General features: G+C 34.4%; 1 protein-coding gene and 1 pseudogene across 4 annotated transcripts in view; both read left to right on the forward strand.

The window, feature by feature from the left end:
* Positions 1-23,562, forward strand: part of STXBP5L (syntaxin binding protein 5L) — a 346,905-nt gene that overhangs the window by 247,531 nt on the left and 75,812 nt on the right. For all 4 annotated transcript variants that reach the window (XM_045851924.1, XM_045851926.1, XM_045851925.1 and 1 more), the window contains one exon: positions 20,863-20,928. In XM_045851924.1, the coding sequence (XP_045707880.1) occupies positions 20,863-20,928 (66 nt within the window). The remainder of the gene's footprint in view (positions 1-20,862; positions 20,929-23,562) is intronic.
* LOC123827664 lies at positions 19,650-19,736 on the forward strand (annotated as a pseudogene).

Below are 23,562 nucleotides of genomic sequence, written 5' to 3' on the forward strand. Positions count from 1 at the left end.
TTTAACCAGAATAAAAACTGATTAAACTATATGAATTGATGAAAGGAAATGATGAAGATACAAATAAATAAAAAGCTATATAAAACTCATGGATAGGAAGGATTGACTTGGTTAAAATTCTCATACAACCCAAGTAATCTCCAGATTACTATAATATCTATTTAATATCTATTTAATATCTACTATAATATCTATTTAATATCTATTAAAATGCCAGTGGTATTTTTTGTTTGTTTTTAAAATAGACTTTATTTAGTGGAGTAGTTTTAGGTCCACAGCAAAACTGAGGAAGAATATACTGAGATTTCCCATATACCACACGCCCTCACACATACAAATCTTCCCCCATTGTCAGCATCTGCCACCAGAGTGATATATTTGTTACAATTAATGAACCTGCAAGGACACATCATTATTACCCAAAGCCCGTAGTTTTCATTAGGGTTCACTCTTGGCATTGCACATTCTATGGGTTTGGACAAATGTATAATGACATGTATCTGTGATTACAGTATCATACAGTGTAGTTTCAGTGCCATAAACATCCTGTGTTTTCCACCTTTTTATTCCTTCCTCACCCTTAATCCCTGGAAACCACTGATATTAGAACTGTCTCCATAGTTTTCCTTTTTCCAGAATGTCATCTAGTTGGGATCATACAGTATGTAGCCATTTCAGATTAGCTTCCTTCACTTAGAAATATGCATTTATGGTTCCTCATAGCTTGATAAGCTGTTGCGCGTGGGTCACCGGCCAGCAGTGACCACGGAACGCTGTGGATGGCTCGACGATAAACACGCGAGAAAAAACATGCACAGAGACAAACTAGTTTCTGTGGAGAAGTAGGGACGAAATGGCCACCCCTTCTAGTGAGGAGCGCGCCGATTTACAGTCCATACCTGCTTTTATTGGGCTCATGCTACATAATAACTCAGGTAACGTACAATACTCATTAGGGGAAGTAAGGAATATATAAAACAAAGAACTCTGCCGGTCTATTGAGTTGGGGGGTCAAAGAGCTGTAAGGCTGAGGAACAAACTAGCTTCCTCCTAAGACCCTCCTCATTCAACTGAGAGCATTCTTGAACAAAGAAGGTTTCACAGTAATTTACATGTTCTTTCTTAGGCCTGATCACCCCGGGAAATCCGCACTTCCCAGTACCGAGCTGTACTTCCCCGTCATTGTTTCAGGCTTAGGTGGAGCGCGGGAACTAAAGCCACCGAGAGATAAGGAGATTTTCTTCCGGGATGCTGAGAACTCAGACTTTGTCAAAGCCGAGGAGTGAGGGTCCATCACCCCCTTTTGCTGCAGCCCCCCAAGTCCCTCTTTTGGGGGGCCTCCCAAAGTGATCGTGCCTGGCTTGGGTTGTTCCCCCCGTGGGGAATCTTACCCGTCTTTGGCTAACCGACCAAGCTTTTTGGGGTTCAGTCATGAATAAAGCAGCAGAAACAGCATTCCTGCCAGGAAGATAAGCTTTTGTCTCCTTGCCGGCTCACGGTTCCAAGGGCGTTCCCTTAGCCTTAGCCTAGGCGGGGGTCTCAGCTTCTAATACCAGTCAGGGCGGTTCCCAACAATAAATAGACAGTGGCTTTTTAAAAAAGAAACTAGGATAAGTAATTAAAAAATTTATATAGAACCACAAAAGACTCAAAATATCCAAAACAGTCTTAAGAAACAAAAACAAAGTGGAGGTATCACTCTACCTGATATCAAACTATACTAAAAGCTATGGTAATCAAAATGGTACAGTACTGGCATAAAAACTGACTCATAGATCAGTAAAACAGAATAGAAAGCCCAGAATAAACCCATGTCTACATGGTCAATTAATCTATCACAAAGAATGCAAGAATATACAATGGGTAAAGAAAGTCTTTTCTATAAATGGTGCTGGGAAATCTGGACAGACACATGGAAAACAATGAAACTGGATCACTTTCTTATACCATATACAAGAATAAACTAAAAATGGATTAAAAACTTAGAAAACTAAATACATTGAAGAAAGGAAATAATGAAGATACAAATAAATAAAAGGTTATACCAGGCTCATGTATAGGAAGGATTAACTTAGTTAAAATTTCCATACTACTGAGGTAATCTACAGATTTGATGTAATCTCTATCAAAATACTAATGGCATTTTTTACAAAACTAGGGCAAATAATTCAAAAACTTATGTAACACTTGAAACCATAAAACCCTAGAAGAAAACATAGGCAGTAAACTCTTTGACGCACTTAGTAATATTTGGAGGGGTGGTGGGCAGATGTGTTTCCTCAGGTGAGGGAAACAAAGTATAACAGAAACAGCTGGGACTACATCAGCCTGAAAACACTCTGTACAGAGAAGGAAACCATCAACAAAACTAAAAGACAGCCTACTGAATGACAGAAGATATTCCCCAATGATATATCTAATAAAAGGCTAATATCTAAAATATATTTTTAAAAACTTGTACAACTTAATACTATGGAAAATAATATGGAGTTTTCTTAAAAATTAATAATAAAACTATCATTTGACTGAGCCATTCCACTTTTGGATATAGATAGTATATAATGGCATGGAAATAAATAAAATTACATAGGTGGGGAAGGGAGGAAAGATGGGGTAAGAAGGACATTATGGATAGAGACATTAGGGATTTCAACCTGTAAATTACAGAGGATATGCAAAGAGGACTTGCCATTCTAGAGAAGAAAAAAAATGAGAAAGAGCCAAAATAAAGACAGTTGTTTCAGGGAGCGGTCAGCTACATCAAAGAATACAGATTGGATGAGTGAATAAACTCAGAGAAGTGACTAGTGGGTCTTCCCTTTGAAGATTATTAGTGACCCTTTGGAAAAATATTGGGACAGAAAGCAAAATTTTATTACACTGATTAGTGGCAAGTGAAGAAAGAACACAAATTGTAACTCTTTCAAGATGTTAGATCATAAAGGGATGCATAAAATAGGTGAGTACCTGGACTGGAATAAATTGTTAAAAGGAGCATTTTTTTTTATTTTAGGTAAGAACCACATTTTAAAGTTAATGTGCTCCTTTATGACCCACTGAAAAAGAGATATTAGCAATAAGAGACAGAGGAGACAACTGAACAGGCAAAAGCCTTAGGAAGGTGAGAGAGAATGGTGATCAGCATATACAAAGACTGATATTTAATAGGAGGTTTTCTCTCTTGTAATAGACAAGTACATAGAAGAAAATGAGAAAGCTAAAGAATGAGAAGGATAAATTGAAAATGCATGATTTGGTTTCAAAATAAAACAAGTGATTTTTATATCACTGATTTTCAGCTTTATATTTCAATGGGATTTTTAAATTAGTTTTACAATATAAATTTTTTTATTCTAAAACTTTGTGTTGAAAAGCAACTACATCCAAGTGTAATTAGTAGGTAAAATATAAGGTTTCTTCTTTGAGTTAAAGGGTGGTGGGAAAATGGAGACAACCATATTTGAATATTAATAAAAAAATAATAATAAATGAACTTAAAAAAATAGAGGAGGTAGTACTTAGCAATATGTCTGAGTTTTCTAGAGTTTGATTAAGTAAGTCAAACAAATGAAACAAACTTATTTAACTGAGCAGCTCTCAACCAGGGATGATTTTTTTTCCTAGAGGACATTTGGCAATGTCAGGACATAGTTGGTTGGCACGGTTGGGTAGAGGGGAGCTCTACTGGCACCTAATGTGTAGAAGCCACAAAGGCTGCTTCACAGCCTACATTATACCACATATAACAAAAAAATTATCAGGCCAAAGTATGAATCACATTGGAAAACATTGAGATCAGAACATTTTATATGGTGAATAGTAATGTGGTAAGAAATATGCCTTATAGACTATTTATATGCATGGAGACATTTTTGTACTTACTAGGTGCTATTCTCCAAATGAATATTGATATTTTAGCATTCACAATTAAGATAAATTATAGGTATATAACCTCAGGGTTTTTTTTAAAGTTGGTATAATTCACTGTACCCAAGAAGATTTTGTCTTCTGACATTTAATTATTTACCGTAAAATTTCTATATCTGTTCTGAACCAGGATTTATTATATATTTTCTAATGAATCACTATACAGATCTTCCAAGATTAATAGTCAACTTGCTTTCCTTTATTTACTTTATTTATATATTATAACTTTTTCCACATAATCTTGGGGAAATTTCATCATTTATTAGGAAAATCACAATTATTTAGCTTGTACTCTGAACATTTTAATAGATACATACCTATTAGTGTCAGTAATGGATTAAACTATTCAATCGGTTTCTATTTCTTTGGTCTTCATGTCTTCAATCTAGCTTTCACAGTAATTCCAAAATAAAAACTTAAGTGACTGAGGGGCTCTCTGTTTCCAGATAGAATGTTGAAAGACATGAAAGTTCTTCATCCCCAATGAAAATGACAGTAATGGTAACAATAATACTATGATAATAATAATGGTAAAATTAAAATAATAATCTTCTTTTGAGGCTTCTGAAGAGTGCTGGATTCAAAGAAACATTGATTAACTGAATTAGAGAGAGAGAAAAGTCAGCCATGCATAGATGAGCAGAAAGCTGCAGTGGCGTTCATACCTGGCAAGTGACTAATGTAGGCACAAGTGAGGAAGGAGTGGGCATTCCATAAATAGACTGCCAAGAACAGGAAAAACCAATGAGGTTTAATGACTGGCCTATTGAATGGAAATCTGAAATAGGTCTAAACACAAAAATACATGTACAGCTTGGCATTTCTCCCACCTAACCCCCACCAGTTCCATGAATTTTTCTGAGAAGATGATGGTGTAAGTGAGACTGGAAAGCAGAAGGAATTCATGCAGTGTCAAAATGCTTACATTTTGGGACTATTATAGAATTTGTCCCAAGGTAAATTAAAATATCCAAAGCTGCATTCTAACCCTCTCCCTACACAAAAACTAAGATTAAGAGTAAGCCCCTTGGCAAAGGGAATGTGGATGTTAGAGTATTGGGCTGAAGAGCAAAGATAGTCTTTCTTAATCTAGTTATAAAGTGAAACAATCTAATTAAAGCCACAGTCCAGCACTACCTCAGTTCAGTACTTTGTAGAATTTGAATACATGTTAGCACTTCTTTTCAACCGACAGAAGAAATGAGGAAAAAAAAAGTAGATACATATATCTATAAGAAATTTAAAAACATGCAAAGTAGCAGAAAATTGGGGGCAGGGTGAGTCAATCTAAGCTGACCTATAGATGACCCAAATTCAAATTACTAGACAAAAACTTCTAAATACTTATTATAGGAATTCACAGTAAATGATGGATTAGAATGAGTGAATTGCAGGAGAGAAAATGAAACTGTAAAAAGGAACCAAATAAAAATTCTATAAGTGAAAAATAAAATATCTGAAGTGAAAGTCCACAGTATTGCTTTAACGGTGTATTGGACTGCCATGGAAAGTATCATTGAACTTGAATACAGGTCAACAAAAATGATCTAAACAAAGGAGAGAGGTTAAAAAAAAGAAACCACAAGTTAAAAGCTAAATGAGTGTTAGTAACTTGTGGCTGAATTTTTTTCTAAATTTGGTGACAAACCAAAACTCTAAGATCCAAGCAATTCAGAAAACACTAAACTAGAAAAATACAAAGGACTCATACTTACAACTTCATAGTAAAACTAAAATTAACATGAAACAGAAAATCTTAAAAGTAGTAAATATATACACACATACATACAGTAGCAATGATATGAATAATGAATGATTTCTTACCAGAAATAATTGAAGACAGAAGACAAAAGAATCACATCTTTTAAGCACTAGAGAAAAATAACTGTAAATTCAGTATTTTATATATAGCAAAAATATTTTGAAACAAAGATAAATAAACTTGTCATCAGCAGACCTACACTATAAAAAGTAGTAAAGGAGGTTTTTAAGGCTGAAATAAAATATGGTGTGTGTGTATGTATACATATACATGTATATACTAAGTGAAGAGCACTAAAAATAATGAAGATGTGGATAAATATAAAAGATTATTTTTTCTTAAAATCTTTAAAAATTAATTTCAATAAAACAAGCAAACAAAATATAACCAGAGATGTTGAAATAAAGAACAAACTGACAGTAACCAGAGGGGAGGTAGGTGGGGGGTAACAGGGGAAAGAAGAGGAAGCGTTTTCAAGGAACATGTATAAAGGACCCATGCATGGACAAAGCCAAAGGGGGATAGAATTGAGGGTGGGAGGTTGGGGTAGGTGGGTGGGGGAGACTTATGGGGGGGAAATGGAGACAACTGTACTTGAACAACAATTTAAAAAATTAATTTACTCTTTATATTAAAAACTAACAATATAACCAGAGACATTGAAATAAAGAACAAACTGACAATATCCAGAGGGGTGGGGGTAAGGAATAATGGGGGAAAATAGAGGAAGATCCATCAAGGAACATGTGTAAAGGACACATTGACAAAGCCAAAGTAGGGTGGGTTTGAGGTTGGGAAGTGGAGATAGATGGGGTGAGGGGCTGTGTTGGGGTGAAAACAGAGACAACTGTACTTGAACAACAATAAAAAAACTTAACAATGTATTTGGGGTTTATAAAGAGTAAAAATATATGATAAGAATAACAAAGGATGGGAGGGAGGGAAACAGGATTATACTGGTGTAAATTTCTTTCATCATAAGAGAAATTATATAATAATAATTAAAGGTTCATTGTGATGAATTATAGATGCATATTATAATCCCTAGAACAACTACTTAAAAAAGAAAGAGATGTAGTTAAGTTGCCAAAGAATACTAGAAACTAATTGATTTTTTTCTCAAAAGAAAGAAAAGAGGAACAGTGAAAAAAGAACAGAAGGAACAAACTGAAAACAAATAGGAAGACAATAGACATAAACCTAACTCCGTTCATGATTATATTAAACGTAAATAGAACAAACAAAAAAATGGCAGAGACTTCAAGACAGAATGAAAACAAAACAAGTAAAAGTAACTATGTACTATTTGTAAGAGATGCACTTTAATTATAAAAACACAAAAATAAATTGAAAATAAAAAATGGAAAAAGAATTCCATTAAAACACTAATCCCAAGAAAGCTGATGTGGCTGTATTATGAGAGGAAATCGATTTCAAGACAAGGGGGCAGAGAAGTTGTATAAAGTTATAAAAATATAGGTTTATCTGGAAGGCACAAAAATTCTGTACAGCATAGACCAACTAAGAAATGTCAAAAATATATAAAGCAAAAATTGTCAAAACTAAAAAGAAATAAACCAATCTATAATCTTAGGTAGAGAGTCATCATTTTTGTTTAGTAACTGATAGAATAGCATGTGATATTTACAAATACTGAGTCATAATATTTTATATGAATTATAAAGGACTGATTTCAAGCAGAATATGTTCTCTGATCACAAAATAAAAACCAATAACAGAACTATGTCTTAATATTCACAAACATATTTGGCAGTTAAGAATAGCTCATGCTTAAAAAAGAAATCATAAGGAAAATTCTAAAATTTTTTAATTGAGTGAAAGTATAAATAATAAATACCAAAATTTATGAGATGTTGCTAAAGTAGTGCTTAAAGGAAAATTTAGAACATCACATGCTTATGTTACAAAAATAGATCTCAAATTAATACATCTAAACTTCTTTGTTAAGACACTAAAAGAAGAATATAACCAAAGTAAAGAGCAAAAGGGAAATATAGATGAAAAATCAGTGAAATAGAAAGCAAACATTACAGTAGACCTACAAAATGACAAAATATTCTTCCAAAAGTTTACAAAGGTATACCATATATCCTAGGTATGTACTAGTGTATCCTATCTAACAAAACTGGTCAAAAAATAATAAAAAAAAAACATAACCAATACCAGGAATGAAAAAGGGAGCATCACTATGGATTCTACAGACATTAAAAAAGTGAAGTAAGTTTATGAACAACTATATGCCTATAAATTGACAATACAGATGAAATCAAAATTTCTTAAGAGAATTATAAAAACTGACATTAAGCACATGGGAAAATATAAATAGCCTTCTATCTTTTAAAAAATTTTTCAATTTGAAATTAAATACCCAGAGAAAAGAAAATTGCAGGACTCAAATGTCTTTGCTGATTACTTCTATCACACATTTAAGGAAGAAATAAACAGGGGAAAGAAGGGGAAAGGGTAAGCAAAGGAACACAAGTAGAGGACTCATGGGCATGGACAATGTCGGGGGGATTGACTGTGGGATTGGGTAGGATGAAGTAGGAGTGAGCAATGGGGAAAAAGATGGGACAACTATAACTGAGTAACAATAAGTTAAAAAAAGAAATAACACTGAATCTTACACAAACAATTTCTATGAAATAGAAACAAGAGGGAATTCTTCCTAACCAGTTATCTGAGGCCAGCACAATGTTGAAAACCAAAACTTGTCAAAGATTGTAACATAAAAGCACAGGCCAGTCTCAATCATGAACATGGATGCAAAATTCATAAATAGAATATTAGCAAATGGAAGACAGACATATCTAAGAATGATAACCAATTATAACCAAGGTAGATTTATTCTAAGAATATGAATTTAATATTTGATATCAATCAGTGAAAATGTCTATTTAACATAATAAAGGAGAAAATAATATGATCATCTCAATACAGTCATGCACTGCATAACCACATTTGGTCACCACATATTCAACAATGGTATAACATGTATCTTAGGCATGTACTGGTCTATCCTATCTAGATTTGTATAATTGCACTCTATCATGTTCACATGACAAAGGTGCTAGCAACACACTTCTCAGAATATATCCTTGTAACTAAGTGACATATGACTACATGCAAAAAAATTATAATAATTTGACATGTATTTATGATTTTCAAAATCCTGACAAAACCAGGAATAGAATAATATTTCCTCAACTGAATAAAGCCCATCAATGAAAAACCTACAAATACCATCATACTTGATTGTGAAATTCTGACTGTTTCTCTACTAAAATTGGTGACAAGAAAATTATATCCAGCCTCATCAACTTTGGTACTGTACTTAATAAATGAGTAAGGGCAAAAAGCAAAATTAAATATAATGTGCCTAAAGATTAGATAGAAAATATTAAAGCTCCTTTTATTTGCCAATGATATTATGGTATATGTAGGAAATTGAAAGGAATCTGCAAAAAATTACAAAACAGTATGTGAACTTAGCAACATTGAGGAATACTAGTTAGTATTAAAAAACCAAGCCCTGGCTGGTATAGCTCAGTGGATTGAGCGCGGGCTGCAAACCAAAGTGTCGCAGGTTCAATTCCTAGTCAGGCCACATACCTGGGTTGCAGGCCACAGCCCCCAGCAACCACACATTGATGTTTCTCTCTCTCTCTCTTTCTCCCTCCCTTCCCTCTCTAAAAAAAAATAAATAAATAAAATAAAAATCTTTTTAAAAATCAATCATATTTTTATATAGTAGCAACAAAACAATTAAGAACTATAACCAAGATAGACTTCCAGATGGAAACCTGACAGCACCATGGAAACATTCTCCATAGAAAAAGCATAACTGGTGAAAGCTATTTTTTTAATTAAATTTATTGAATGTGGGAGGTGGGAGTGGGTAGGGCAGGGAGAGTAATAGAGAAAAATGAGGACAACTAATTGAACAACAGTAAAAAAATGTTAAAATGAAGTTGGTTATAAAAGGAGACAATCATGCAATGTATAACTTCTAAGAGTCTACACGATAAAAAAATTGAGGTGAGTTTGGTTAGTAAGATTATATATGTTTCAAATATACATTTCTATGATACATGATCTATATATTGCATTGTGTGCCCACCACCCAAAATCAAATCATCTTTCATTACCATTTGTTTGGCCCCCTTTACCCTCTACTAGCTCTAACCCCCTTCCCTCTGGTAAGTACCACACTGTTGTCTGTGTCTATGAATTTCAGTTTTTTTAAATCATCACTTATATTCTCTTAAAAGCATTCCTAAGAGGGTAAAGAAAATGAAAAAACATTTATTTTTTAAAATCCACTGAAACTTGGTAAAAAGTGAGAGTCTATGGGACTAAGCCACAATTTGCTCTATACTTCTGCATTCAGCTTGCCAGCATTTCTCATTCCCTTCAACTAAGTTGAAAAGGCCAAATTCCTAGAGAGTGTGGCTAAGAGGTTAGAAAGTCCCTTCTCCTGTCAGTCCCCCACTCATAGGACAGAAGGTCTACTCCTGCATAGCAAACCAAAAGTAGATACCCTGATTGCTCCCACTCTTGCTTGCTCAGAAGGCAGAGGTTTCATGCCAGAAAAGTCCAGCTGAGACCAGAGGTTTCCATCCATCCCTGCTGGGCCCAGACTAGTGGGTCAGCACTTTTGCCCAGAGGAAAGAGGCAGTCTATAAGAACAACAAACTCTGACTCTCTCCCCCAAAGGAATTAGCTTTATTTAAAAAACACTTTGGGGAAGTTCAGAACTAAGGATACCCTCAAAACCAATGAAGTATTGGTAGAAATCAAATGAGACTGATAGCTTCTCTTAATTAAAAGCAACCAGCAGACCACAAGTGAGCTGGTTCACTAGAAAAAAAACAAGATATCGAGAGAACCAAGATACAGCTAAGATTCCTTTTAGGACTTGAACAAAACTCAGAGACAGGCTCCAAATTTAATTGGATTAGAATGTTGAGTAATATACATCACAGGGAATTGTCAAAAACAATAGAGCAATCACCTGGCTGTGATTATGGTACCTAATGGCTGAATTCACATCAATATTATCAGAGGCAGACAACAGAGTGATCAGGGAAAGAAACAAAGAGAACTCTGTTACAACCATTGTCATCCCAGGGTGACTATATTTACACTGAAGGTTTACCCTCTGAGAAGGTTTTCTAAGTCTTCACAATGTAAGGGAAATAACCCTCACTAAAATAATGTAGTCAACTTACTAAACAAGTAAATAAGCAAACAACAAAAACCAGAGACGAGTACAGGAAATAGTAATCAGTATCTAGAATTGCTATATCAATATTCAGAATTGCCAAAATATCTGGTTACTGACTAATTATGATGAGACATGCAAATAAACAGGAAAGTGTGACTCATTCACATGAAAAAGTAAGACAACAGAAATTTCCTTTGAGAGAACCTGGATATCAGCTTTAGCAATGACTTCCTGGCAGCCATTAAAAATATGTTAAAAAAACAACAACACATCATGCTTAAAGAAATAAGAGACACCAAGATAATAGTGTCTCTTCAAATAGAGAGTAACAACAAAGAAATGGAAGTTATAAAAAGAACCAAATGGCACTATATTACATGATACATTAGAATTAACTCACATGAGTCGAGACTTGAACATGACTTGAAACGATAAAAAAATCCTAGAAAAAAAAACATAGGCAGTAAGTTTCCCTGCATGTATGTTTATGATGATCCTGGGAAGGGGGGAACTGACACTAAAAGCAAAGGGAAAAAAGTAAAAATAAATGAGTAGGACAACATCAAACTAAAAAACCTCCCATACAGCAAAGGAAACAATAAAATAAAATAAAAAATCTATTGAATGAGGAAAAGTATTTGGAAATCATATCTGATAAGGGGTTAATATGCAAAATATATAAAGAACTCTTACAACTCAATAGCAAAAATGTCAATCTGATTTTTAAATCATTTTTATTGTTATTCTATTACAGTTGTCCCAGTTTTTCTCTCTTTGCTCTCTTCCACCCATTCCACCTCAGGTTCCCATAGTCAATTCCTACACTGTTGTCCATGTGATGGGTCATTATACATGTTTCCTGTCTAGTTCCTAGTCTCTCCTTCCACCATCCTGCCCTTCCATTCCCTCTGGTCGCTCCCAGTCCACTCCATGTTCCATGCCTGTGGTTCTATTTTTTCATTAGTTTATTTTGTTCATTAGATTTCTCTTATAGGTGAGATCATATGGTATTTGTCTTTCACTGCCTGGCTTATTTCACTTAGCATAATACTGTTCAGTTCCATATATGCTGTGATTAAAGGTAGGAGTTCCTTCTTTCCTTCTGATACAAAGTATTCCATTGTGTAAATATACCACAATTTTTAATCCACTCATTTATTGATGGGCGCTTACACTGTTTCTACCACTTGGCTATTACAAATAGCACCTCTATGAACATAAGGGTCCATAAGTTATTTAATTTGAATTTTAAAAAGGCAGATGATCTGAATAGACATTTTCTCCTAAGAAGACATACCAATAGTGGACAGGTACATGAAAAGATGCTCAATATCACTAATCATCAGTGAAATACAAATAAACCACAATGAGTAACCACCTCACATCTGTTTAAATGGCTATTATCAAAAATATAGTACATAACAAATGGTGTTGAGGATGTAAAAAAAGGGGAACTCTTGTGCACTGTTGATATGAGTGTAGATTGGTGCAGGCACTATAGAAAACAGAATGGGGGTTCCTCAAAAAATTAAAAATAGAACTACCACATGATTCAGCAATTGCACTTTTGGGTATCTATCCACAAAAAACCACACTAACTCAAAAAGATATATGCATGCCTGTTCACTCTCCTTTCTTATAATAATTTTAATCTCTTTACACCCTTATGAATACTAGCTCATTTGTTGTTGATAGTGGGATTCCTAGTGCGAGTTATTTTTGTAGGTATAGGTTTGTTTCCTGGGCTTTGTGGTTTTGTTCTGGCCACAGCATGTACAGTATATGAGATATGGTGGATGGAGTGACTCTCACCAAACCAACTAGAGGAAAGGACCTACCAAAGAATGACCCAACAAGATCAAAACACAATTATATCTATAGAACCAACATAAATGGCCTAAAGGTCATCCCAAGAGCATCAACTTCAGGAGATCAAGGAGACTGCACCACTGAATTGTACAGTTCTCCTACAATAGAAGTTCACACCACAAAAACAGGGAGTCAAAACAGATCAATTTAAGAAGCAGAAGCTAACAAGAAGAGTCTCCCCAAAAAATGGGAAGACAAAGAAACAACCCTGAATCAAAAAGAAAGGAGGAATCCCCAGAAACAGTGCTAAATGAAATACTAGCAAGTAAACTATGAGATACTGAGTTCAAAATATGGTTATAAGAAAACTCACTGTGCTCAGTGAAAATAACAAAAAACTACAGGCAAGCCACAAGGAATTTACTGTGAACTACATCAGTGTAAAAAAGGATATAAAACAAAGGACATATCAACAAGAACCAGGAGAAAATGAAGAATACAATTTATGAATTGAAGAACACAGTAGAAGGTGCCAAAAGCAGGCTAGATGAAGCAGATGATCGAATCAGCGAGCTGTAGAAAAAGATAGAAAAAAATTCCCACAAGGAGCAACAAAAGGAAAAAAGATTCAAAAAGAATGAAGAGGGGTTAAGGGAACTGCAGGACAACATGAAATGTAATAATATCCATATAATAGAGATACCAGAAGGATAAGAAGAGGAATTAGGGATAGAGAACCTGTTTGAAAAAGTAATGATGGAAAACTTCCTTAACTTGATGAGAGAAAAAGTCATACAACTCCAGGAAGCACAGAGGGTCCCAATCAAAAGGAACCCAAAGAGGTCCACTCCAAGATACATCATAGTTAAAGTGGCAAAATGCAAAGACAAACAGAGAATCTTAAAGGTGGCAAGGACAAACCAGAAGTAACATACAAGGGAGCTCCGATGACTCTAGCAGATGACTTCTCAACAGAAAAACTACAAGCCAGAAAGGAATGGCAAGAAATATTCCAAGTAATGAAAAACAAAGGCCAGCAACCAAGACTACTCTACCAAGCAAGGCTCTCCTTTAAAATGGAAAGCAAAATAAGGAGTTTTCCAGAAAAAGAAAGCTAAAGGAATAACCTTCACCAAACCAGCATTGCAAGATATCCTAAAGGGACCATTTTAAGATGAAGAAAAAGAGAGAGAGAGAGAGAGAGGAACACAGGTACAAAGGGGGAAAATGTCAATGAATAAGTACCTATAAATAATAACCTTAAATGTAAATGGATTTCATGCTCCAATCAAAAGACATAAGATAGCTAAATGGATAAGAAAACATGACCCTCATATATGCTGCCTACAAGAGACACACCTCAGAACAAAAGACGTACACAGGGTAAAAGTGAAGTGTTGGAAAAATATATTCCAAGCACATGGACAGGAGGAAGAAAAACCAAGGTAGCAATACTTATATCAGACAAAGTAGACTTCAAAACAAAGGCCATATATAAAGGGACACAGAAAGACACTGCATAAGTGTCTTCATATGACACATATTCAAGGGGAGAATCCATCAAGAAGACATAAACATTATAAATATACATGCACCCAACATAGGAGTACCCAAATATATAAGAAAAATATTGGAGGACTTCAAGAAAGATATAGAGAACAACACACTTATACTAGGGGATTTTAACAGCCCACTGTCAACAATGGATATATCTTCCAAACAAAATATCAACAAGGATATAGTCACTGAACAACACACACTAGATCAAATGAACTTAACTGATATAGATAGAATCTTTCATCACAAAGAAGCAAAATACACATTCTTTTCAAATACATATGAAACATTTTCAAAACTACACCTCATGATAGGACACAAAACAAGACAACATATTCAAGAAAATTGAAAACTTATCAATCTTTTTATTGGACCACAGGACCTGAATCTAGAAACCAACCTCAAGGAAAAAATATGAAAACATTCAAATTCATGGAGACTGAATAGCATACTATTAAACAATGAATAGGTTAATAATGAGATCAAAGAAGAAATCAAAAAATTTCTGGGAACAAATGAAAATGAATACACAACAGTCCAAAACCTATAGGACATAGTGAAGGCAGTCCAGAGAGAGGAATTCATAGCAACACAGGCCTACCTAAAAAAGATAGAAACATTTCAAGTAAACAACCTAGCCCTGTATCTACAAGACCTGGAGAAACAACAACAAAGCCCAGAGCAAATAGAAGGAAGGAAATAATCAAAATCAGAGAGAATTAAATGACATAGGGACTAAAAGAATAATTCAAAGGATCAATATATCCAAGAGCTGATTCTTAGAAAGGATAAACAAAATCGACAAGCCTTTAACCAGACTCATCAAGAGAAAGAGAGGACTGAAATAAATAAAAGCAAAAGTGAAAGAGGAGAAATTACAACTGACACCACAGAAATACAAAGGATTGTAAGAAAGTACTACAAAGAACTATATGCCAAGAATTCAAAAACCTGGCTGAAATGGACAAATTTCTAGAAACCTATAATCTTCCAAAACTGATAAAGAATAAGCAGAAAGCCTGAAGAGACTGATAACTGCTAGTGAAAATGACACAGTAATTAAAAAATTCCCGGCACGCAGAATCCCTGGCCCAGAAGCTTTCACAGGACAGTTTTACAAAACATTTAAGGAAGAGCTAACCCCTGTCTTTCTCAAACCATTCCAAAAAGCTCAAGAAAAGGAAAAACTCCTAAACTCTTTTCATGAGATCAGCATCCTTCTAACCTCAAAACCAAATAAAAACACAACAAAGACCAAAAACCACAGGCCAATATCACTGATGAACATAGATGCTAAAATCCTTAACAAAATATTGGCAAACCACATCCAGCAATACATTAAAAAGATCATACACCATGATCAAGTGGGATCCACCCCAGGGATGCAAGGATGGTACAATATTCACAAATCAATAGATGTAATACATCACATAAACAAAAGGAAAGACTAAAATCACATGATCACATCAGTAGATGCAGAGAAAGCATTTGGTACAGCACCCATTTATAATAAAAGCACTCAGCAAAGTGAAAATAGAGGGGGCATATCTCAACATAATAAAGGCCATATATGAGAAACCTACAGCCAACATCATACTCAACGGGCAAAAACTAAAAGCTTTCTCACTAAGATCAGGAACAAGACATGGTTGTCCACTTTTACCACTTCTATTCAACATAGTATTAGAAGTCCTAGCCACAGAAATTGGACAAGAAAAAGAAATAAAAGGCATCCAAATTAGAAAGGAGGAAGCAAAGCTATCACTGTTTGCTGATGACATGATAGTGTACATAGAAAACCCTATAGACTCCACAAAAAAAAAAAAAACTACTCAATCCTAATATGTTAATTTGGCAACACAGTGGGATACAAAGTCAATGTCCAGAAATCAAAGGCATTCTTGTACACCAACAACTAAATATCAGAAAACAGAAGTCAGGAAAAAATTCCATTGGATATAGCAACAAGAAAAATAAAGTACCTTGGAATAAACATAACCAGGGAGGTAAAAGACCTGTACTCAGAAAACTACACAACACTGAAGAAAGAAATTAAGGAAGACACAAATGAATGGAGCATATGCCGTGTTCATGGATTAGAAGAATTAACATCATCAAAACGTCCCTACTGCCCAGAGAAATGTATAGATTCAACACAATCCCCATTAAAATGCCAATAGCATACCTCACAGATCTAGAACAAACCTTTCAAACATTTAGATACAACCATAAATGACCCCAAGTAGCCACAGCAATTTTGAGAAAGAAAAGCAAAGCAGGAGGGATCACAATACCTGATGCCAAACTATATTACAAGGCCACAGTAATCAAAACAGTCTGTTACTGGCATAAGAACAGATACATGGATCAATGAAGCAGAATAGAGAGCCCAGAAATAAACCCATGTCTCTATAGGCAATTAATATTTAACAAAGGGGTGCAGATGTATAAAATGGAGTAAAAATAACCTCTTCAACAAATGGTTTCAGGAGATCTGGACAGCTACTTTCAAACAATTAAACTCGACCACCAACTTACACCATACACAAAAATAAACTCAAGATGGATAAAAAACTTAAATATAAGTCATGCAGCCATAAAAGTCCTAGAGGAGATCATAGGCAGAAAAATCTCAGGTATTCCATGTAGCAATATTTTCACCAATATGCTTCCTAGAACAAGGGATGGAAAGGAAAATAAACAAATGGGACTTCATCAAAATAAAAATCTTCTGCATGGCTAAAGAAAACATTAGCAAAATGAGGAAGGAACCAACCTTATGGTAAAACATATTGGCAAATGATACATGAGGCAAGGGTTTGATCTCCAAAATATATAAAGAACTCATACAACTCCACTCCAGGAAGACAAACAATGCAATTAAAAAATGTGCAAAGGACCTGAACAGACACTTCTCCAAGGAGGACATACAGAGAGCCCAGGGACATATGAAAAGATGCTCAGCATCACTAGCCATCAGAGAGATGCAAATTAAAACCACACTGAGATACCACTTCACCCTGGTCAGAATGGCCATCATAAACAAATCAACAAACAAGTGCTAGAGAGGTTGTCAAGAGAAGGGAACACTAGCACACTATTAGTGGGAATGCAAATTGGTGTAGCTACTGTGGAAAACAGTATGGAATTTCCTAAAAAAAACCACTAAAATTGAACTGCCTTTTGACCTAGCAATTCCACTGCTCCAATTATGCCCTAAGAATCCTAAAACACCAATTCAAAATAACCTACACACCCCAGTGTTCCCAGCAGCACTATTTACAAAAGCCAAGTGCTGGAAACAGCCTAAGTGCCCATCAGTAAATGAGTGGATTAAAAAACTGTGGTATATTTACACAATGGAATACTACAAAGCAGAAAGAAAGAAGGAACTCCTACCCTTCATGACAGCATGCATGGAACTGGAGAGTATTAGACTAATTGAAATAAGCCAGGCAATGAAAGACAAATACCATATGACCTCACCTATAAGTGGAATCTATTCAACAACAACAACAACAACAAATGAGCAAAATAGAGCCAGAGACAGGGAAATAAAGAACAAACTCACAGGGACCAGAAGGGACAGGGGAGGTGGGTAACAGGGGAAAGAAGAGGAAGGGTCAAGCCAAGGATCATGTATAAAGGACTCATGGATAAAGACAATGGGGGTGGGGTTGGCCAGGGGAGCAGTTAATTTTGGAGGTGCAGGGTGGATAGGGCAGGGGAGAATTACATAATGGGGGAAACTGGGGACAACTGTAATTAAACAAGAATAAAAAAAAATAAGCCAGCCCTGCCTGGTGTGGCTCAGTGGGTTGAGTGCTGGCCTATGAACCAAAGGGTCTTGGGTTTGATCCCTGTCAGGCCACATGCCTGGGTTGCAGTCCAAGTCTGTGGTGGGAGGCGCATGAGAAGCAATCACACATTGATGTTTCTCTCTCTCTCTTTCTCCCTCCCTTCTCCTCTCTAGAAATAAATAAAATCTTTGAAAAAAAAATTTTTAACTAGGTCGTGAAAGACAAATACCATATGATCTCATCTAAAAGCGGAACCTAATCAACCAACTAAACAAGCAAGCAAAATAGAACCAGATATGGAAATAGAGAACAAACTGACAGTAACCACAGGGGAGGGTGGGAGAGAATAATGGGGGAAAAAAGGGGAAGGGTCAAGAAATGTGTATAAAGGACCCATAAACAAAGACAAAAGGGGTGGGGGGAGAATTAAATGTGGGAGGTCGGGATGGGTAAGGTGAGGGAGAGTATTGGGGAGGGAAATTGGGACAACTGTAATTTAACAACAATAAAAATTTTTTTAATTAAAAAATCTGTTAACAAATAATGATAGAACAACTGGGCCAATTTGTAGGGAAAAAATGGACCTCATCTCTACCTCACACCATGATCCAAAAATAACTTGAGATGAATTATATCCTAAAAAATGAAATCTAAAATTAAAATTGTATTTGAGAAAAACAAAGAAGAATATCTTTATGGCCATGAGGTAGGCAATAATTACTTACACAGGAATCAAAAAAATAATAATCACAATAAAAAAATTAATAAATTGTTTTTCAAGTAAATTAATCTCACCAAAAGACATTTCATTTTCATTTTTCATTTTATTTTTTATTTATTGTTCAATTAAAGTTGTCCTGCCTTTTCCCATTGCTCTCCCCTGCCCTATCCCCCACACTCCCAAAATGAAAAGTCACATACTGAAAGAAAAATATTCACAAAATCTACTTCTGACAAAAGACTTAACAAAACATAAGAATTCAATTCATGCTTTGGTGTACTAACTTAGTTCTGTAACCTTAAATAAGTAGCTTAAAACTCTTTTTTTCTTTTTTTTAACATTTTTTAATAAGACTCTTTTTCTTTTAAAGATTTTATTCATTTATTTTTAGAGAAGGAAGGGAGAGAGAGAGAGTGTGTGTGAGAGAGAAAGAGAGAGAGAGAGAGAGAAACATCAATGTGCGGTTGCTGGGCCCCGTGCCCTACAACCCAGGCATGTGTCCTGACTGGGAATCGAACCTGTGATACCTGGTCCACAGCCCGCACTCAATCCACTGAGCTACACTAGCCAGGGCTTTTTTTTAACATTTTTTATTGTTGTTCAAGTACAGTTTTCTACTGTTTCCCCCCACCCCTCCCCACCACCTCACCTCCCTCCCCTGTTCCCACCCCACTTTGTTATTGTCCATGTGTCCTTTCTAATAGTTCCTGCAAACCCTTCACCCTTTTCCCTTATAATCCCCTCCCCTCTCCCTTCTCGTCACTGTCAGCCTGTTCTCAATTTCAGTGTCTTTGGTTATATTTTGCTTGCTTGTTCATTTTGTTGATCGCTTCTTGGTCTTTTGGCTAAGATCAAGTGTAGTATCTGTTCTTATAGTTTAAAACTCTTTAAACATACTTTTTCTTACCTATAAAACATAAGGGTTAGGTAGAGTATTACAATGCTCCTTTTCTAAAATTCTGTGATTTTTTGAACCTACAGCAAGTTTATTGGTACAAATTATATAAAGGGGATGGTGGAAAGGAATATGAACAATGATGGTTTGGTAATTGAAAATAATGCTTAAGTATCTCTGGATATGGGAATTTACATCAAAGTAGAAACTCAGAATATTTACTTACAAAGAAAAAATATGCAAGACCCTCCAACACTGATAAGAAAACCATAGTTAAGGGTATTTTATGAATGCCATAGGAAGGCAGAATGGCAGACAGTGAGAATTACAAAATGTTTACTAATCTAGTGTGCCTATACTTGTATTTGTCAGGAAAGTAACAACAGAAAATAAGAAATACTAATAGTGTCAACAATAAAAATAAAGTTAAAAATAATAAATACTAAAAATAAAAATGTAGTGCTTATTATAAGTATTTGATACCATTGAACAAAGCACATAGTGTGCACTACACAATACTGCATTTTATAATAAGTATAATACTTAAAAATTGTAGCATCTCCTTAAAGGTCTTTTTAAAAGTCAATAACAATTTCTCTTAAAAGTGCAAGCTTTGATTTGATCTTAAAAAAAACTAATTTATTTTATTCTTGATCTGTTTTCAGATGAAGCCACATTATCTAGTAAAATAGATATTTCATATGAAAAAAATTTTAAAGGGTTTATACTTTTCACCATCATGTTCAATTACCCATTGGTATATCAACTAGTTATTGCTCCTTATTTTTTTCAGTATCACTTGTTAAAATAGCGGGATGGGAGTAAAGGAATGGATGAAAAGGTGAAGGAAATATAGTCAATATTAGTGATCTAACTTTGCAAGATTACAGATGGTTACTAGACTTAGTGTGGTGATCACATTGTAAGATATATAAATGTCAATCACTATGTCATACAGCTGAAACTAATATATCTTATGCCAACTATATTTTAACTTTAAAAGATTTGCACAAATTGTAATAATATGAAGTAGTAGTTTTCACAGGTTAAAAAAAACCTTGTAAAATTTATAGGAATTAAGGAATAAGAATTATCTACAAAGTGTTAGCAAAATTTATTCATTTTTTGTCATTTTATATTCAGGTTTAACTGAGTTGAATGACAGTCCAGTTCCCCTGGAACTTGAGCGCTGCAAGTCTCCCACTTCAGGTAAACAACAGTGCTATTTTTCAGGCTTCTGGTAACCCACTGCCCTAATCTACTGCTTTATTTTCTTAATTCTTATAATGTAAAATTTTTTATTTTAATAAAGGGATAATTCCATTTCTGAAATATAACTATAAGCAAAAGTTTTTTTTAATTTGATTCCAAAATCAATTAAAAATATGACTTTAAAAATATTTTTGGCCTCTTAAAAATTAAAATCAGAGGTATGAGTGCAATGCTTTTAAAGACATTTTAAAGAAAGCTTGTTCAGCAAGTATATTAATAATTTTAAGTAATTATTGGAAACTTTATATAGAAACTCTCTCTTCTTACAGTTATAACTGAGTTAGTGGGAAATATGTGCCACAAGTGCAGTAGCATGTGATACTATCCCTTTGGACTGTAGTTTGGAGGCATGTATATTCATTGATTAAAAAAAAACATGTAATGAAGTATGTTGAAAGTAAAACATCAGGAGAAAGTATGAGGCCATTAAAATGTATTTTAAAGTATGAGTATAAAGATTCCTAGGAATAAATCTTTTAAATATGTAAAGAAAATGTTAACAGTACAAATTATTGAGTAGTGGAATTATGAATGGTTTGCATATTTTTCTAATTTTTATTTATATGTATTTTCTGTAATGAATGTATAGCAATGTGTAAATTTCTGTGCCCCCAAAATATTTGGTATATCTTTGATATTAAACTGTAAATCTGTTTTCACAGAGTATAAAAGAACTTTTTTAATTTAAACTATTTTTAATTTCATACAAATGTATAAACATTTAATAATGTCTTTTTTATATTTTTTATTAAATACTTTTTAATTTTATTATTGTTCAAGCAGAGTTTTCTGCCTTTTCCCCCCAACTCTCCCTGCCACCCCAGCCATTCCCGCTTCTCTCCCATTTCCACCCACCCCTTGTTTTTGCCCATGCGTCCTTTATAGTTGTTCCTGTAAACCCTTCACCTTTCCCCCCCCTTTATCCCCTCCCATATCCCCCCTGGTTACTATCAGTTTGTTCTTAATTTCAATGTCTCGTGTTATATTTTGCTTGCTAGTTTGTTTTGTTGATTAGGTTCCAGTTAAAGGTAAGATCATATGGTATTTGTCTTTCACCACCTGGCTTATTTCACTTAGCATAATGCTCTCCAGTTTCATCCATGCTGCCGCAAAAGGGTAGGAGCTCCTTCTTTCCTTCTGCTGCATAGAATTCAGTTGTGTAAATGTACCACAGTTTTTTGATATATCAGCTAGTTATTGCTCCTTATTTTTTCAGTAATCCATTCAATAATGTCTTTGTAAGGCAATAATTTTTCTCCTTTTTATTGAAGTTATTGACTTTTAGATATTTATTTAGAATTATGACATCTTCAATTTACTTCATCCCTTATTGTTCTCCTTTTCACATTCAAGTTCAGGTTCCATTTGGAATGTATTCTGTGTATGATGTGAGGAAGGAATCAAGGTTCCTTCCATTTAGTTATCCAGTTTATAAATACCATTTATGGGAAAACTATCATTTCTCCTGCTGTATCAAAGTGAATTTTTGCCACAAATTGGTGTACTTGACTGTTTGTGTGTGTGTGTTTCTAGATCATATTCTATTTCATTTACATGTTCATCTGCCATTTATCCAATTCCACTCTATTTTACTTTCTATAGCTTTAGAGTATTGTTGATAGTGTAGGTTCTCCAATTTTTTTTTTTGTGGTTCTTTTTCAAGAGCGTGAGAACTATTTTCAGTCTTTTGTGTAAAATTGTTCAGTTTGCACACAAATATGCTTAGGTAGTGATTACTGTTTCATTGGATCTATAGATTAATTGTGCAGAATTAATATATTCAATAATATTTAATTTTCCATTTGGTATCTCTCCATTTACATGTGTTTCCTTTACTCTCAGAAATATTTTTAATCATCTTTTTAGAGATCTTGCATACCTTTCACTGGATTTATTCCCTTATGTTCAATTTCTTGGGGGGAAGATAAATTGTAGAATTTTTAATCAATGAAATATTATACTGCAATAGAAAATAATTACAGGTAGCCCCATTAACATGGATAAATCTTTTTAAAACTATAAAACTCATCAAAACTACTTTTTTATTGTTTGCAGCTAGAATATAAAATACAATTAATTCTTATGTTAAACATATCCAGAAAATTTGATAAATTTATTTAATTCCAATAATTTATAAATTCTTTTGAACTACCTGTATATTCAATCATGCCCCTCTGTTAAAATATCACTTATATTCTTCTAAGGAAAGAAATTATCTAGGACCTCAATACAAAGCTGAATAGATGTGTTAGCAGACCATTTTCCTTATTCCCAATCTCAGAGATAAGTCTTTCAGTATTTCATAATTCTGGTAATTGCCGTAAGTTTAGTAACATCCTGCTTTTAGCCATCTTGCCTATGATGTTTCTTCTTTTATTAATGTTAGAGCAGTTCTGGAAACACTATCACTTTTTTTTTTTGGCAGACTGAGAGAACTTGGCATACAATCAACTAGATTGCTTCAAAGCAGGAAGGTTTTGAATACATTTGTATTCTGTTATTTGGGACAGTGATGATTGACTGTGATAAAATTCATTTATCGCTTCAGTGGCATATTTGAGACTAGTCTAC

The sequence above is a fragment of the Phyllostomus hastatus genome, unplaced genomic scaffold, assembly GCF_019186645.2.
Source record: "Phyllostomus hastatus isolate PE091 unplaced genomic scaffold, TTU_PhHast_1.1 phas_contig_86, whole genome shotgun sequence".
Lineage (NCBI taxonomy): Eukaryota > Metazoa > Chordata > Mammalia > Chiroptera > Phyllostomidae > Phyllostomus > Phyllostomus hastatus.